Source organism: Protomyctophum parallelum (assembly GCF_964188405.1).
Source record: "Protomyctophum parallelum genome assembly, chromosome: 19".
NCBI classification, from domain to species: Eukaryota; Metazoa; Chordata; class Actinopteri; order Myctophiformes; family Myctophidae; genus Protomyctophum; species Protomyctophum parallelum.
Genome location: NC_139717.1, coordinates 30,347,486 through 30,364,736, shown reverse-complemented (window position 1 = coordinate 30,364,736; position 17,251 = coordinate 30,347,486). Strand labels below are relative to the sequence as shown.

At 41.8% G+C, this 17,251-nt stretch overlaps 1 protein-coding gene across 4 annotated transcripts; it reads left to right on the top strand.

The window, feature by feature from the left end:
* The first annotated feature begins 2,873 nt into the window (after positions 1-2,873).
* LOC310876753 (microtubule-associated protein RP/EB family member 3-like) lies at positions 2,874-13,134 on the top strand. Of its 4 annotated transcripts, XM_083790393.1 has the most exons (10): positions 2,915-3,008; positions 4,404-4,450; positions 5,153-5,213; positions 6,603-6,730; positions 7,768-7,913; positions 8,897-9,056; positions 9,180-9,224; positions 10,624-10,760; positions 12,045-12,200; positions 12,919-13,134. In XM_083790393.1, the coding sequence occupies exons 4-10, from the start codon at positions 6,610-6,612 to the stop codon at positions 12,985-12,987; spliced, it is 834 nt and encodes a 277-aa protein (XP_083646519.1). In that variant the 5' UTR covers positions 2,915-3,008; positions 4,404-4,450; positions 5,153-5,213; positions 6,603-6,609; the 3' UTR covers positions 12,988-13,134. The 4 variants fall into 4 exon arrangements, with proteins under 4 accessions (XP_083646518.1, XP_083646521.1, XP_083646519.1 ...); XM_083790392.1 differs by lacking the exon at positions 4,404-4,450 and having other exon boundaries at positions 2,874-3,008; XM_083790394.1 differs by lacking the exon at positions 2,915-3,008 and having other exon boundaries at positions 4,440-4,522.
* The last annotated feature ends 4,117 nt before the right edge of the window (positions 13,135-17,251 follow it).

Genomic DNA, 17,251 nt, shown 5'->3' with positions numbered 1-17,251 from the left:
CAGGCCTGATAATCTGATGAAGAGCAGTCAGTTCAGTTTAGACAAAAGGACATGAGTGATTGGTTTAAAGATTACAGTGATGAATCCCTTAAAGTTACAGAAGTCAGAATAATTATTCCTGGATAGAGAAGATGAAAAGCCCAGGCTAAAATACGGAATTTGCGCATGACAGAATTTCAGTGAGCTCTACTGCAAAGAATAGCAACCGTTTTTATGGAGCCTCACTCACAACTAGAAGGTCTGGGTTAGTTAGTAACCACTAACCAGGCGCCCCCTGGCCAGCCGGGGGCGCCTGATGCGGGGAAAGGAACTGGTTGGAATAACGTGTTCCTTCCATGTGCTAGGTCCAAACCCGGGAAACCTGACAGGACCTCCTGTCAGGTGAAAAGAAGTGACTTGGACTCCTTATGCATAGAAAGAAGCTCTCCCCAGGCTGGCAGAGGGAGCATAGCGCCCAGTTGACACTGGGTGAAATAATGGATTGCGGAAAATCATGGGATTAAAAATTTGAAAAATTTAAAAAGAATAGCAACCGTTTTGATTGCTTAAAAGACAAACTCCCTTTGCAGATATTTCACAGACAGATTATTACTACTGCTTAACCATCCAAATGATTATACTAATCTTCAATAAAATTACAGACAGTATGTAAATTCATTTTCAAGCAGGATGCGTAATCCAATGTACTGTAACTAATGCTAACTTGATTATGTTAATAAGCATTATATAAGTATTCCTGTGGATTCTGTAATCAGCCATCTGTAATTGCTAAAGGTAAAGGAACCGGTGTGTGACGTGTCTCTACAAGGCGGCAGATAGACTGAACTGCACAGACTGAAAACCATGACTCTCCAAACTCTCCATGACTAATGATGTCTCCCATTCCTGTCTAACAGTGTTATATTTATACAATATGTCTCCTTATCTGTGTTATATATTAAGGATTTTATTTTTTAGTTCAAAGAATATCTGTGCCAATGTGAATCACCTGTGCCACACCAAAACCCATACACGACGAGTATTGTGTGGAGATTGGAGGAGTACAATGGTTTGCCACAGGTTTAACAACTGGTGCTGTTTTTTAATGATTACTTCCTATGGCATTAGTTTATTTTATTGTTGGATGGTTTAGTTGTTTTGAAGGCACTGTGACTGGTCAGTGGCTGTGTGTCCGTAGATTCTTGTGTTGAAAAGTGAACCTGTTGAATCTATAAATGGCTGCTTGTTTCTTACCACAAGAATGAACAATAAAGGTTAAAAAAGCCAAGTCTTGAGATTGTCTCATTGTGTTGCTTGTGCTACTAAAAGTGCAAGAGTTTATGTGCTCAATTTTGTCTCCATCAAGCCCATGGCCGAAACTATGTTTTGCACCCTGTCCGGACGCATTTCCGTCCATGTGTGTCCGTCTGTGAACAGCTAATCTCCGGCACCGATCTACGTGAAACACACACTCCCTGGAGTTCACACAGGTTAACACATGCCCATTTTAGGGTCACCAGGAGGCCAATGCATTCCGAACATTGCTGGCCCACAATAACCTACCTGACCTGGCGGAGACCTGTGCTCTGAGGGCCACTTTTTCTAGTTCCTATCTCAAGGTTTTTGATTGGGAAATAAAATAACTACATGAACTGACATGCTTGGCTAAAGTGGCTAAAAATAAGTGTAGCATGCTTTTTTCATTATCACAGGAGGCCTGATGAATAATCAATGACACTGCTTGAACTAACAACTGTTTCCAGTTCAAACCTGCTTGAACTGGAGCCAACAAAGCTATGGTAAAATTAACTGGAACAAGACACAGGTATGCCACCTTTTGAAAACCGGTATTTCAGTTATAGAGCCAATATCAAACATGCTTCTTCAGTTCAGGGGGCTAACCAATCAAGGTTTATAGTATCCCCTACCTATATCATTGGTTTGTATTTGTTTCACTATCTTTACATGTCATCCCATATTTCTCACTGATCTAATCTAATAAAACAAGCAGAAATGTCATAAGATGTTTGAATTAACCTGCAGGTACAAGAAAAAGGTTGTATAAAGGTAGTAACTAACATTTCACAGGTTGTAGAGAGAGGGGGGGGGGGGTGCTAATGCACAATGGAGTAGAGTGATGGGAAAGTATTTCATTTAAAAACAAACAACTGCAGTGCATTCCTTTCCGGACTAAATGTTGTATTTGGCATTAAGCTTGATGCTGGGTGTCGCTTGTTCTTCGGTTGCAGTAATCTTTATTGCACAGCAAACGTATAGGCCTATGATATAAATTTAGTCTATAAAAACAGGTTTTCAATGTTGGGTCCTGGGGGGGGGGGTTGTTCCAGGGTGTCCCCTGGGCCCTGTTAAAGGCTTGACAGTAATTGTTAGTAACCAAATGGACAGGCTGTGAAAGTATGAATAGATCTAAATGTGGTTCCATTTCCATTTGTACACCTTTAGAGTTTAATTAACAAGGATTACATACAGGCCTACAGTGTAGAGTAGACCCATGGCCTAATTCATATCAAAGTGGTCCTCCTGACTTGAATGTCTCTTGTATGTTGTATAACAGTGATTCTCACACATTTTAATTTCAATTAAGTGGGTGTCCTGGAAATTTAAATGTGTGAGAATCACTGTTATACAACATACAAGAGACATTCAAGTCAGGTTAACAGACCAGGACACATAGGCCTACATAACCACCTAACAAGAGGCAGACTGTCAAAGATAGAAACAGTCAGACGAGGACACCTAACCAACAACCCACAGGTTCAAATTAGAGCCAGCATGGCGGTTGCTGGGTCATCTGCTTCACAAAATAAAATGTGAAACGCTTGCAACTGCGCCACGCATGCGCGCAGGCAGCCGCGGGGTTGAATGGCAATCTCGCGCAATCTTGCTTGCTTCTGTTCTGGAACAGACGGGCTCTGTGGCAACGGGCTGGCTGGCTGGCTTATCATCGCAAACAACGGGACTGACTGCTGATATATAAAGGACCATTGTATTTGTCTGTCGACACAACAGTAAGTAATATTCATTCAAAACAAACTAACGTCTATTATATCTACATACATATAGCTCACGATTGACGCTTAAGATTAATAAAGGCTCGGCTGCTGAATAACGGTATTAATGGGGAAACGTAGACTTCATAATAATGACATGTCCCATCGCATGGGTGTGTGTGGGGGGTGTAGCGGTTTGTGTACGTGTGTGTGGGGGTAGCTGTGAGTCTGTGTAGTATTTCAAAGGCCTCCAGAGGGGGGTAACGTGGGGGATAATAATAAGTACCCTTTCTGAATTCACTTGGGGTGCATTACAATTTACAAAGCCAATAAAGGTGCAACTTGACAATACAATATGAGTCTCTGCTTGTGCAGCATGTGCCTGCCATGTCATATTGGAAGCTAGTTAGCTAGTTAGCGTGTGTTGCTATTGCTAGCATTACCACCATCAGTGGGCATGTCGCACTATGAGCGGCTGCGTCCCTAACGTCAAAACCAGTACTACTACCACCAAATCACCAATGTGTCCCGCATGTTGGGCTGTACAGCTTACACACAACCACCGTGGATATTGGGTCTACGGACTACTGTTATATGTGAGGGTGAATCTTGTTATTATGTTGAGGGCCGGGGTTAATTATCGCCACCGGTCTCGACTGTTAACCCCATGAACCCTACTAGAGTGCCTATTCTTAGACGAACATTAGGTGAAAATAGCCAAGCCCACAAGTTGTGAGCCAAAGTAGACCAGTTATTTTAGGTGAAGAGATTTGAGGGGAAAGGACTGGACCCTATGGGCCGGGGTTAAGTGATTAATGCACAATAATAATGCAGACTCACTGGTAATGGACAATAACTTAAACCCCAAAAATGTATATACGAATTAGCTCTTCCTTTGACCTGTATGAGAGAGGTATTTTAGATGCGAAAATATAAGCTATATAAGACATCTGAGAGGAAGGGAGATAGTAACAAGTGATGTCATGGTTTGAAGGTCTACTACTCCCACTGTACTCTAAAGTCTAAAGAATGTTCCAGAGATGAGAGTGGGATTCCGCTGTTTCATCGTCCTAGCCCTGAAACATGACTGTCATAATCATGACATGTGAACCATGGCTAGGATGGTTCAGGTCAGGCTATTAGGGATCCAGACACACAGGATGTCTACCAGACCCTGACCCATGTATTGTCTAATGATGAATTAGTCCTGTCTTAATATACAAACAGGCAGACTTTGTCCAGTTGTAGAACAATTCTGTTAAACAAAGTCACTCTGCGTTTGCCTACAGATTACTGTACAAAAGTAGGTATTACATGAAGTGTAATGCCTACTTAATTACCATTTGAATAAATAAATAATAATGAATAAATAATGAATAATCTGACTTCCTTTGTTGTGTGTGACACAATCAGGTAATGAAGAAGACTGAACAGCAGGTGGTCACCTACCAAAGTAACATGTAAGGGTGACATACATCTATTGTACGGTCAAAACTGGCTAGCACTCGGGCGCCCATAGCCGAGTGGTTAAGGTGCGTACCACATAGGTGATACCTGACAGTGAGTCCTGGGTTCGTTTCCCAAGCCTGGCGGACCTTTGTTGCATGTCACCCCCTAACTACTCCCTGACTATCTCTCCCTGTTTCCTGTCTCACTTCACTGTGGATTATCAATAAATGCCCAAAACAAAACAAAAAACTCACATTTGATTAATGCTAATGTTGAGCTCTGGAGATACGTGCTGGCTTTTTCTTTTAAATCCATTCCCAACATCCTGTTGAGAGCTTTGAGTCCTTAGGATGTGGTCTGGTCTGGTGTTTCGCTGTTTCTCCCAATCTCAGGCATTCAGCACAAACTGCAGCTGTGTATGGCATACAATGGCATACAATGAGATTCACTGACGTGCACCAATTGACACAGCAGATTAGCTGAGATAGAGGTTAATGAGCTAGTGAATGGGGGACGGCTGGTATTACATCTGTTTCGTACAGTAGTAACTACTGAAAATCCTTCGAGCAGGGCTTTGAAATTGAATCCCTAACTGCTGTTGCTGTGTGTGTGTGTGTGTCACTCTGTGCATTACAGAAATAAATCTTGATATATGTTCTATAAAGTAAGCTTGAGTCATTGATATTCCATGTTATTTTTATTTTCCCCTCCAGATCTTAGGTGGACCACCACACAACTCAGCCAGCTATAATAAATTAAACACACCCAACACAAGTAAGTACTTAGAGTGTGTGTGTGAGACTGTGTGCGTGCGTGTGTGCGCACACTGTATGTGTGTTGATGATTAATCCAGTGTTTCCCAACTTTTTTTCTGCCAGGGCACACTTTTCATAGCCAAAAAATCCCAGGGCACACCTAGATATACGGGGGGGTAAAGTGTGTATATATATATATATATATATATATATATATACACACACACCACCACACAGCTGCTACAATGTATACATTACACAAGTTTTATACTGTATATTTAACAAAAATATTTTTCATATTTATGTTTTATTTCCTGACCTACCAATGCTTTCATCACGTCATGCATGATCAACAAAGTTTGAGTACATGCAGTGCACATTGCACACACAGAAAGTCACTTTCTGACTTTGTCTGTGTTGTGTGTGTGCCCGTGTCGGTCGCAATCTGGACACGCTGAATCACACATGTTTGTAAACGGCAGTCAGGCAAGAAATACTTCTCCCTAAAGTTCCCATAACGTTCACTTGAAAGTTACGTTTGAGAAACGTATAATTATACATTTATGGTATGACAGTGATCGTTATTATGAAACATGAAGGACCTGGCAGTGCACCTGGCTACTCTGCTTCTCTCTTGTGTCGAGTCGTCTGCCGTTACTTCTCAACATACAGTGGACTGAGTGGAGTTGCTGTATGTAGCTCCGCCCTGGCGATTTGTAAGCCCATCACTGCCGCTTTTGCAACACAGTGTGGGCTTGTAGGTCAACAGCAAAAAGCAGGCTGGAACGCGCAGAGGTATTGCGGTGGGGTTTTTTTTATACAGTACGTGCCAGGAGAGTAGGTGATGTCCCCATGTAAACAAAGCCATACATTAGCATTTCTATGGCCGAGGGTCGTTAGACTGGTGGGGATGGGCAGGCAGCCCAGTATACATTTCTATCGGGGGAGGTTCGGCCGTCGGGGTTACTTTTCTTCCTGGGTTTCCGAGGCTACTTTTGTTCAAATCAAACGGCACACCTGGCCATTTCAAACGGCACACAGGTTGGGAATCACTGGATTAATCAACAGTTGTCTTAACATGTCTTTGGTCTAACCATAAATAATGAACGTTTTTCACACTGGCGTTTACATACGTAGGCTTCCTATCATACACTCCCGTTTGAGTCCAAATGAGGACAGTATGTCACAGTTGCGCACATGACACTGCATGTGTACAAGACATTGAGCGTGGGTTATGATGAGCTTAAGCTAAAACATCACATGCCACAGACACAAGCCAACGCAATTTGAACTTGTGTTTACATGCCCACAAAGTCCCCGCAAAAAAAGCCTTTCTCAGATTGTTATAAACTGTGTGTGTGTGTGTGTGTGTGTGTGTGTGTGTGTGTGTGTGTGTGTGTGTTTGCAGAAGGAGGATGGCGGTGAATGTCTACTCCACGTCTATGACCATAGATAATTTGAGTCGTCATGACATGCTGGCCTGGGTCAATGACTCTCTGCAGCTCACCTACACCAAGATAGAACAGCTCGGTACAGGTATGTTACGACCCTAGTCTAGGGTTAGGGGATGCAACATAAAACATAAAATTGAACATATATTTGTTACAATCAAAATAAATATAAATAATAGAAAGAAATAATATAATTACAAAATCATTGATAAATTGTAAATACGAAAACCTAATCTAACTAACAGAACCTAATCTAACAGGTTGCCGATTCTGCTGCGATTGGCAGCAGAGCCAAAGCTGAACAGTCCTCTGTACTGTCTTGTTCATGATACCAGATTACCAGGCTGGCTTTCCGACGCATGATTTGGTCTAGGCCACAACTACATATAAATAAAGTTCATATCATACTGAGAAATACAAACAAACAGAAAAACATGGTGGATCAGCTTTGGTGGTTCTGGTTTTTCGGCACCACTTGAAATGAAAGATGGAATTATCTATGGATGGAATGAGCAAACAAATTATTTCTATAAGATAAACTATACCGCCGCATCAAGGGTTTTATTGGGTAGGCCCTAAAGTTATGATGTCCTTGATCGCAGGGAATTATTTTGGTGATGTCGGCACCTTTGGTTCCGGACGGTCACCTGGACTGTCTACAACCAGTGACTAATATGACGTAAAGTTATTTTCGCTCCCGACCGGATCCCAGGCTACCAGTCTAGTCTGTCAATTTGGCAATCAACAGGCCTCAACTCTCAACCTCAGAACACAGGAAACAATTACAGAATAATACAAAAAAAAAACAGTACAAAGAAAGTACAAAAAAAAATCTTATAATTAAACCTCTAACTTAAACTACCAAATACTAATACGGCTGGACGTAACATGGTAAAATATTGAAAATAAACCAAATAAAATGTATTGTAATTGCACAATATTTAACCACATTATATTGGACATGTCGTTATAGGTGAAAAATAGGTCTTTATGCTTAATTTATCTATTGCAAATGCCAGTGTTGTGCAGCGACAATAGTGAACCTACAGTACAAGCTCAAATGTCATATTCCGGTGTCAAGCTTAAGTGGGTAAATAATAGTGACACATTTGTTTGTTACAGGTGGTGCCTACTGCCAGTTCATGGACATGCTGTTTCCTGGGTGCATTTTGTTAAAGAAAGTCAAGTTTAACGCTAAGTTGGAACATGAATATATACACAATTTCAAAGTGTTACAGGCCTCCTTCAAGAGAATGAATGTGGATAAGGTGAGACCATATTCCCCTTCTCTCTCTCTCTCTCTCTCTCTCTCTCTCACAAGCTACAGTTGTGATAAACTTTGCACTTCTACATTTTTCAAGTTTCACCATAGATGTTTTAAATTAAAATAGTTACTCCTGGTAGTTTGGAATATTAGTAAAATCAATGGGTAATCTTATGGGGAAAACAAATTATTCTGTACGTATTACTCCTATTACAACTCTGCTATTTCACTTACATCCTACACAAATGCTGACAGGAGGCTTCTTTGTCGCATTCCGAAGCCAATAATTTGATGACCGGCGGAGTCCTACTGACCAATCTGCGAACCCATCGGCAAAAGAGGGGATTCACTCTCCTTCAGGCCTCCTCTTATGGTGGTGCTCCATACATTCCTAATGTATCTCTAGCTCTACGCATTGTAATGACAGTTACCGACAGATTCACATGAGGAGTCCTGAATCTGTCTTGACCCGGTCATCAAAATATTGGCTTGCGAATGCGACAAAAACCTCCAGAAAATAAGTCAAATAAGTGAACTATATACAGTCAGTTTTCTAGTAGTAATGGCCCCTGTCTTTGATACATACAGTAGCTACGACTCAGGAGCAGTGGTACCGTGTAATGGCGATTTCTTTTTTCGGACCACGGCACATCACGCGCACGCAAGTGCACTCGCACACACGTGCCTACTGCCTACATGTGCGCATGCTGCACAGAACAGCTGATAGCCTAAGCCTATATTGGGTGCCCACCGCCAGTAAACCTAGACCAGTGGGTACACATACACCGCTCCGTTCCGAACCTGCACGTGCACTGCACGTCACCATTGTTTTGGTACCACGGCGTGGTACTGCATTCAACGAGCATGACACCACTGCTCAGGAGTCGCTTCTTATGCTACAACGCATCACAATCAAACGATGTTATTGTTTATATCCACTTCCCCCACTCTGTCCTGTCTCGTCTCCCTCTCTCTCAATCTCTGCAGATAATTCCTGTGGAAAGACTGGTGAAGGGGAAGTTTCAGGATAACTTTGAGTTCATTCAGTGGTTCAAGAAGTTCTTCGATGCCAACTACGATGGGAAGGAGTACGACCCGCAACTGATGCGTCAGGGCCAAGAGGGAACGCCGCCACCGCCTCACCCAGGTAATGGACACACACACAAGATACTTGTCAGGCATGTGAACTCATAAACTCCCATTTCCACTGCTTTCACGTCATTCATCATGCAACTGCTGCTCCACCCCCACCCCCGCCCCCTCAACCCAGGTGAACCCACTTTGCACAAACCCAAAAGACCTTCCTCCCGCCCAGGTAAAATTCCACTTCCGGAATTTGCGTGTGTGTGCTCACTCCCGCAGTGCCTCAGCACAATACGTGTTGCCTCTGGCAAATGACATGCCCTGTGGAATATTGTGACATTTGAGCAGCACCGCACGTATTGTGTTGATGTCTAGCGTCTCCTTCTCTCTCTCTTTCTGTGTGTCTCAGTTTCATTCTGTAAAGCCTGCTTGTGTGTACTGTGTGCCCCTCTGTCTACGTACAGTATATGCCATGCCATCCTATTCTCCTTCTGTGTAGTAATTTGATCGATGCAAATGTGTATAACTCCATTGATCTTGTTTTGTGGTTCAACTAGAAGTGCCTTTGTTTTGTGCTATGGCGTGGCGTTTGTTTTGGCATGAAGCAATCCAGTTCAGACTGATCTCATTGGTGTGTTTGTTAACACCCCGATCGCCCAGGACAAAGTTCACCGTCCTTTCAATTAGTAACACCCAGCGCCCAGGACGAAGTAAAAAAAACGAATCAAAAAGAGGTTATTGATATCAAAACCGATCGCATCGCTCCACAGCCTGGGAGTGCCTGTTGCGCTACATTCGATGTTGCGTAACAGTGGGACGTCATCGAAAATGTTCCCCCCCCCTGTTTTGCTGACGAGACCGAAAATCTTAAAATGTTAATAACTCTTGATCTAAATCATCCCGTCCAATTCTAAGAAAAGATCATGTCTTAGACAGCCCACCGCGGTCCCGTCGCTAGTCGCAGTATATTTAATCATACTGTACCTCCCGTTGTGTGTTTTGGCTACATTTTGCTGCTACAGCCACATCCGGGATAACATCTGGTCCGTCGGTAAAAGTGCTCCACTACTATAAATCGCCGGGCGCTATGATTTAATGGATTAAATAACCCCAGGCAATCGGAGTGTTAAAACGAGGTTTAGTGTTTGTTGTGGATGAGTAAAGTAAGACTGAAAAGTCTTTGAAACACCGGCATTAGACAGACGTATATCAGATATTATTTTAATGGTTTATATTGTTTTGTCATAATAGAGTAGTTAACGTTCTAGTGGTTCCTTCCACCATTCATTTCATTCAGGATATAGTAGGTTTTGCATGTGGAACGAGGTTAAAGAAAGTATGATGATCAGATGATCATAGAAATGTTTTTCACCAGTGGAATCAATTCCAAACCTGAGGCAAGGCTTACTAGAATGAAACTCATTAAAAAGTACACCCAAAAATGCATAATGGTTTAAAATTTCAGTAAACACACCTTTAGACTGGACATGTAAACTTGTGTTTACGTGTGTGTGTGTGTGTGTGTGTGTGTGTGTGTGTGTGTGTGTGTGTGTGTGTGTGTGTGTGTGTGTGTGTGTGTGTGTGTGTGTGTGTGTGTGTGTGTGTGTGTGCGCGCGCGCGCGCGCTTCCAGGACCCGTGAGAACATCTCCCACAGCACCCAAGACTGTCCCCCCGCCCCAAAGGCAAATAACCACCCAAATCCGCAGGACAACGCCCAATGTCACCCGAAACGGAGGAGACGCCGAGATGTTAGAACTCAATCATCAGGTACTACAAATTAGTCTGTATGGCATCAGTCAAACTGGGGCCCAGCCCAGAATAACTTGTTCAAAATGGTTCAGCAATATTTCATAGTTTACCGCCATTAAACTTGAGGAAAATGTGTTTTAAAGCAGATAATCCAAAAAGGGGTTAAAAAAACAACTAAAACTTATACTGTAAAAGAATAATACATTGCAAAATAAAAGGGGGAAAAAAGAGGCAATTAATAAAATATAGGTCCACCACCACTGACGCTTCTGTGGAATCAGCTGTGTGCTGCAGAGCACAGAATTATTCTCCAATTGACAAAGGAGAATTGCATTAGCCAGAGTGTAAAGATGACTATCAAAGCTCAATCTACAGTATAACATTGCATTGTCTGAAAACAACAATTTATAGCTTGTCTATTTTGTTAAGTAGAATACTGTATATCAGGGATAATGCACTGTGGTCAAGTCCGCTATAAGAAAATTACCGCCTGATGTGTAGTGGGTGCTACAGGCTTCTGCTCCAGTTGCCTCCTGGAACTGTAGTTGGGTTAATTTCTCATTATCAGAGTAAATTGTTATTCTCGTACTAGGATAAACTTTCCATAACTGCCATAATATACAGTATAATATATTATATGGTAGTAGTATGTTACATGTAATTAATTAAATGTAGTTTAATTAACACATTTGTCACTAGGTGTCGCCAAATACAAAAAAAGACCACTTACATGAATTACATATGGTGTGAACATATTTCTGGCTTTAGCTCAATTCTACACGTCTGTTCACATTTACAGTATTAAAGAAAATCTATCTATGTTCTCCTCTAATCATAATTATGTATTTGCCCTAGGTGGTCTGTTATTTTTCAGTGCTGTGGTATAAACTAATTATAGCTATACTAGTGCTAATAACTATGTGCTTGATAATGCGATCTAGATCTCCAAAAAACCACAACCACTGTTGTTTGACATAAACTTGTCCTCGAACATTTTTGGAATGTTTGTAAATGTGAACATCCAAACACCATGCGTTTTAACGACAAGAGAATACTCAGAGTCTCAGACTTCTTTGGTGCCCTCAGAGTGAATTTGAAAACCACCCATGAAGAGAATATTGGGTAAAGTCAGCTTTACTCATGATGACTTGTCCTGACGGGCCGGCTACAGCCCACGACTGACACATCCACTGAGATCTGTGCTCCTTTCTGATGTTTGACCTGCCGCTCCCTGTTTCTGTTCTACTGTTTTATGCAGCGATACTACTATTTTGTTTGTGTTTTTATTGCTACTGGGTGTAGCTGTTGGATCTGAAGCTGAGTGTAGACGGCCTGGAGAAGGAGAGGGATTTCTACTTCGGCAAACTGAGAGATATTGAGCTGATCTGTCAGGAACATGAAAGTAGTCCAGTCGGCCCCATACTCAGCAAAATCCTGGACGTACTCTACGCCACAGAGGTAAAATGCATACATAACAACTTAATAAAACACATACTCTGTGTAATATATTTATGTACTCATTAGCAAGCATGTAATAATAGTTTGTGATATTGCTGAGGTAAATGTATAGAGCATCGTACAAACAGTGCAATCGTACAATAATGCATTCAACTTCAGTGGTAACGTAACTGATGAAGCAGAATGATATTATTTAGTATATGTGATTACCCATCTCAAGCCAATTTAAGCAAACAAATGCAAGTTGAGTTTCATTCTAATTCTGAAATTAACGGAATTCCGTACAAATCGAACAAACAATCATGCTTTGGAAATTGGTAGTCGGTAATCATGCCAAGTGGTGTGAGTCATATTCAGTGGGATAAACGGGCAACACTACCAGTGGGAGAGTCTTTTTTGCGGAGCCTGGGGGTCGATAATTGCTGAGGGGACGCTTGTTTTACAGGTTAGGTTTAGGCATAGTTTTACTGAGGTTAGGTTTAGGCATAGTTTTACTGAGGTTAGGTTTAGGCATAGTTTTTGTGAGGGTATATAACCTCGCCCTACTAGTAGTAGCCGGCGCTGTACATCAAGTGTCCCATCAGTGTCCATCGAAACCCAGGCTCCGCAAAAAAGGTAGTCCCCACTACCAGTGTATGGTCCTCTAAATTAACACTCTGGATTTTACTGTGTACATACATGATTATATCATATAGTGACCCTTGACCTTTCTTGGCAGGATGGCTTCGCACCACCGGATGATGAGGAGGTTGAAGAGGGGGCAAAGGGAGACGAAGAGGAGTACTGAGTACTTATTTTTCCCTCAAAATCACCATCTCTCCGCCTTTCCCACCCCCTTCCTCCCTCCCTCTCAGTCTTCCTCGTCTCTCCCTCACCTGCTCATGATTGTCATCCCCCCTTTCCTTTTATACACCTCTTTGGCTGTCCACATGCACTACATTATGACTTTGTCATACAGACTAGCAACACAAACTCTAGTGGAGGACACTAAACCCAGACTTGCCTGGATGGACCGGAGTTCTTCTAACTCGATACTTTATGATCCGTTTTGAGAGCGTGGCCACTGGCCATGCTAGTTCAGCCGGGTAAGGCAAACCCCCATGCACGCTTGTCTGTCTGAGATTAACAGCAATGGAGATGACAGGGTTCCAGCACTGGCAAGCCGGACAGCCAACGGTGCTATCCAACTTTCTGTCCATCTTATTTACCAGGATTCTCCCCACCATCTTTTGACTACGTGGTCCTTGGGTTACATCAACAATTTTATCTATTCAATATCAATTGTAAAGTTGGCTGGTTCGAAAGCATTTTTGAGCATGCAGTGTCATTGTTCTGAAGTTTGGGGAGAATCCTGCACAGAAACACATTGAACATATCTCATGATGACACATGAACTTTACAGGAATTAATTCAGCATACAGCTGTGTCACATAAATAGTCATCATTCAGAGGTAACTACTTCATAAAGTATGTTGTTCTTAATCAAGTTGTCCCTCCAGAGAGTTAAGCTGCTCTGACTGCTTTTTTATGAGACAGCATGATGTATTTATTTATTTATAGTTTTTCTTGTATTAATCCGCTCTTCACATTTTCACTTTCTGAGATAAATGGGGCTTTGGTTTGGAGGGAATTGATGGTGTTGCACTAACTGTAGCAAAACAAACCAATTGATTTTGAAACTATCCATAATGCCAACATGCAGTGACTGGCTGCAGCCAGAATGATACAGGAAGATGCTATTTTGTATTTTTACATTGTTTTAAATCAGTTTTTATTTTTTATTTTGCATTGAGTGGCTTACGGGCAAAGAGACATCGGTGTAAAACCTATTTATCAGAAAAGGCCAGAGAAATGTCAGTTGTTGTAGCTACCGGTATATAAATGAACAAATGTAAAAAAAAGAAAATGAGAAATAATGTTTGTTTTCCTTCGAGTTTTAGCTGCTATCTCTATTTTTAAGTTGCCGTATTTAATTGACAGAGTTTTGATATGTTGCTTAGCATTAAAACGCCACAGCGGCTGCCTAGGACATAGTGGGTGGTGTGCTTTATTGTGATTGACAGCCAGGCTGAGCTGTTCAGGGCCAGTCGTGAGAGAACACAACATCCATCCCTCTCTCTCACTGTGTGTTGCCATGGCAGCCATGTTATGAACCTGCATCGTTCAGAGTTGTTGCAGAGATTAAATAAAGGATTGGCGGTCTCAAGCCCAGTTGGAATGAAAGTGGTATACTCTTTTCTTTTCAGAAACAAGACTTTACATCTGAATTTTGACTGGTTTTCTCATGCTAGAGCAAAGATCCTTTAAACTAACCTGATCTCTGTAAACTTGCATGGCTGAGGGGCATCGTATGGGTACTTTCAGAAAAGTGCCAACCATCCTGTTTCCAAATAACTCATTCTACAGTTTTAATAAATTGTATATACATTTAGGTCATATTCCTTGCAATTGGGCCTATTTTGCATAATGGCTTGTTAGGGCTTGTTAAATTGGAACAAAGCATTCGCTGCCTTAAGTTTCTACTCTGAAGATCTGAAGGCTCAATGTCGAGTTTGATCCAGGAGATTTGTGCCAGGCAGACATTAATTGCTTCATTTGTCCGGCTAGGCAGCCAACAGCAATCGGAAACACACCCCGGGAAGGTGACCTCGTTCCCATAGAGAAAACCTTGCAGTCCAACTCTAATTGGGAAAGCCCAGGGCTGGTGATGGAACTGTATAATGTAGGTTTCATATATTTCACACACATTCTATGCATATCTAATAGAACTTTTCAATATCCTTTTTTCCCCTCATAATTTTTGGTTAGATCCAAAATGCCAGTCTTGTGTTCACTGATCTCTTTCACCAGGCAAAAAAGCTATGGTAGAGATGGAAATAACAGACAGATTTCAGATTATTTGTGTTAAATGTTGAGATCATTGCGGAAACCTGTAATCAGGTTAAACAAAAGATATTTAATTTAGATTGAAAATGACTGACTGGAACCTTGCCAGCATGCATGCTTGTCTTGTTGTGAATGATCAGTAGGCTGCCTGAAGTGATGATTCACTTTTGGGTCAAAGCTTAATTTTATTTATAGTCGCCAATCAGGTATGATGATACCTGCAGCGATAAAAGGATTGGAACACGCCAAAGCATGTTCCGTCCATGCGCTACATCCTACCGGGGAAACTCCTGCCTGTCAGTGATAAGCGGCCTGCTCACTCCTAATGCATTGAAGGAAGCATATGAGCTTAGTTCAGGGCTCTCCCCAGGTTGGCAGAGGGAGAGTAGCACCCAGGATTACAGTTTTGGCAATTGTCACCGCATTCCTGTCAGTCTGTCCGTCCGTCACCCCAGGCTTCCATATATGGTCATGCCATGTGACATCACGTAACATCATCAAGGATGGATCTCCCTGATGTCCTCAATATTAACTTAAGCCAATATACTGTATGGGAATGCCCATATATGGAGATCCCTGATGTCATTAATATTGGCCAGAAACTCTTATGTCATCATTTAAGCCCATATATGGAGATCCCTGATGTCATCAATATTGGCCAGCAACTCTACATCTGACCTCAAACCCTTAGATCTCCATATATGGAGCTGACCTGTTCTGACATTTCATATGTTGATCTGACCTCATCAAACCCTGTACACATACGCTCCATATATGGCTGTACATAATTCATTCCATATGTTGATCTGACTTCTGATTTTTAGACAAAAAAAAACGAATGTTCTACTTAGTCAAGTAATAATTGTTTTGTATGTTTGTATGACAGCCACTGCCTGGCACATAAACTATAGGCCTACTGTTTTATTTCAGAAAACTAATAACAGAAATGATTATATACGAACACATTCACAGTCATCTGACATCACAACCTCTTCTGTATGAATATCAATTTGGTCCCTCAAGGGAGTATCCTTTCTTTTTATTAAATATTAACTAGGCTACAGGAAGACAGAGCTCCACAAGATAAGCTCATGGTTAGAAGATAACATGTTGTTGTCCCTCCATCTTGGCAAAACAGAGTTGAATCTCTTGTGACTTAAGTGATAGGATCAAAATCGATTATTGTTTTAATAATATCTGTTGCAAAGGCTATATTGTCATCCAAATAGACAGGGCTATAGGCCTACCAAAGTGTCCCTGGGATGTGTGTGTAGCTGCATGACTGAGTGGCTGGAGAGTGACTATTTTGTGACCAGCCCAGGTCTTAACTTAAGACTTGGAGGTGTATGTAGCCGATGCTGTTTAACCACTCAAAATAGTTAAACAGCATTGACAAGGTCTTAAGTATGGCATGAATATGATCCCATACCATAAGACCTGAGTGTGGAAAGTGGAGACTGACTCCAATCAAGATAGGGTTGGGGGATTTAGCAGGTGTAGGGAATTCACACAGGCCTAGGCTGGGGTTGCCAATTGCCATGGCGATCAATTGGCTCAAGAGTCAATACTAGGCCACTGCCAGTCTTTTCTACATGTTTTTAAACCAGTGGTATACTTCAGGGGGTTCCAGGTGGTGGTCCTCATCTAAATGATGGAGAGTTAGTAACCAAATGCAGCCTTGATGAAGACCATATAGGTCGAAACATGTCGGTTGAATAAAGTTTTCCTCCTTTAAGTGTGCCCGGATCTCCGCTTTGTTCTATAGATGTGTCATCCCGATTGATCCCAGGAGCACCTTTTTACTATTTTTACATGTTTTATACCTGCACACCTCCTGAGCACCTGGTTGCTTCCTTGCCTTATTTATTTCGTAATTTAAATGTTCTATATTATTGTGAACCCCCCCATGCATGCAGGTACCACACACACACACACACACACACACACACACACACACACACACACACACACACACACACACACACACACACAGACAGACACAATCTCTCTCTCTCTCTCTCTCTCTCTCTCTCTCCCTCTCAGAGACAGATGCCTGCCTGGTCCAACTGGTTTTAAATTCTAACTGTCAATTCAACCTGGAAAACAAATGTGAAGATGATATGAGGCAAAGAAATAAATAAGAAAACGATATTGACAAAGTTAAA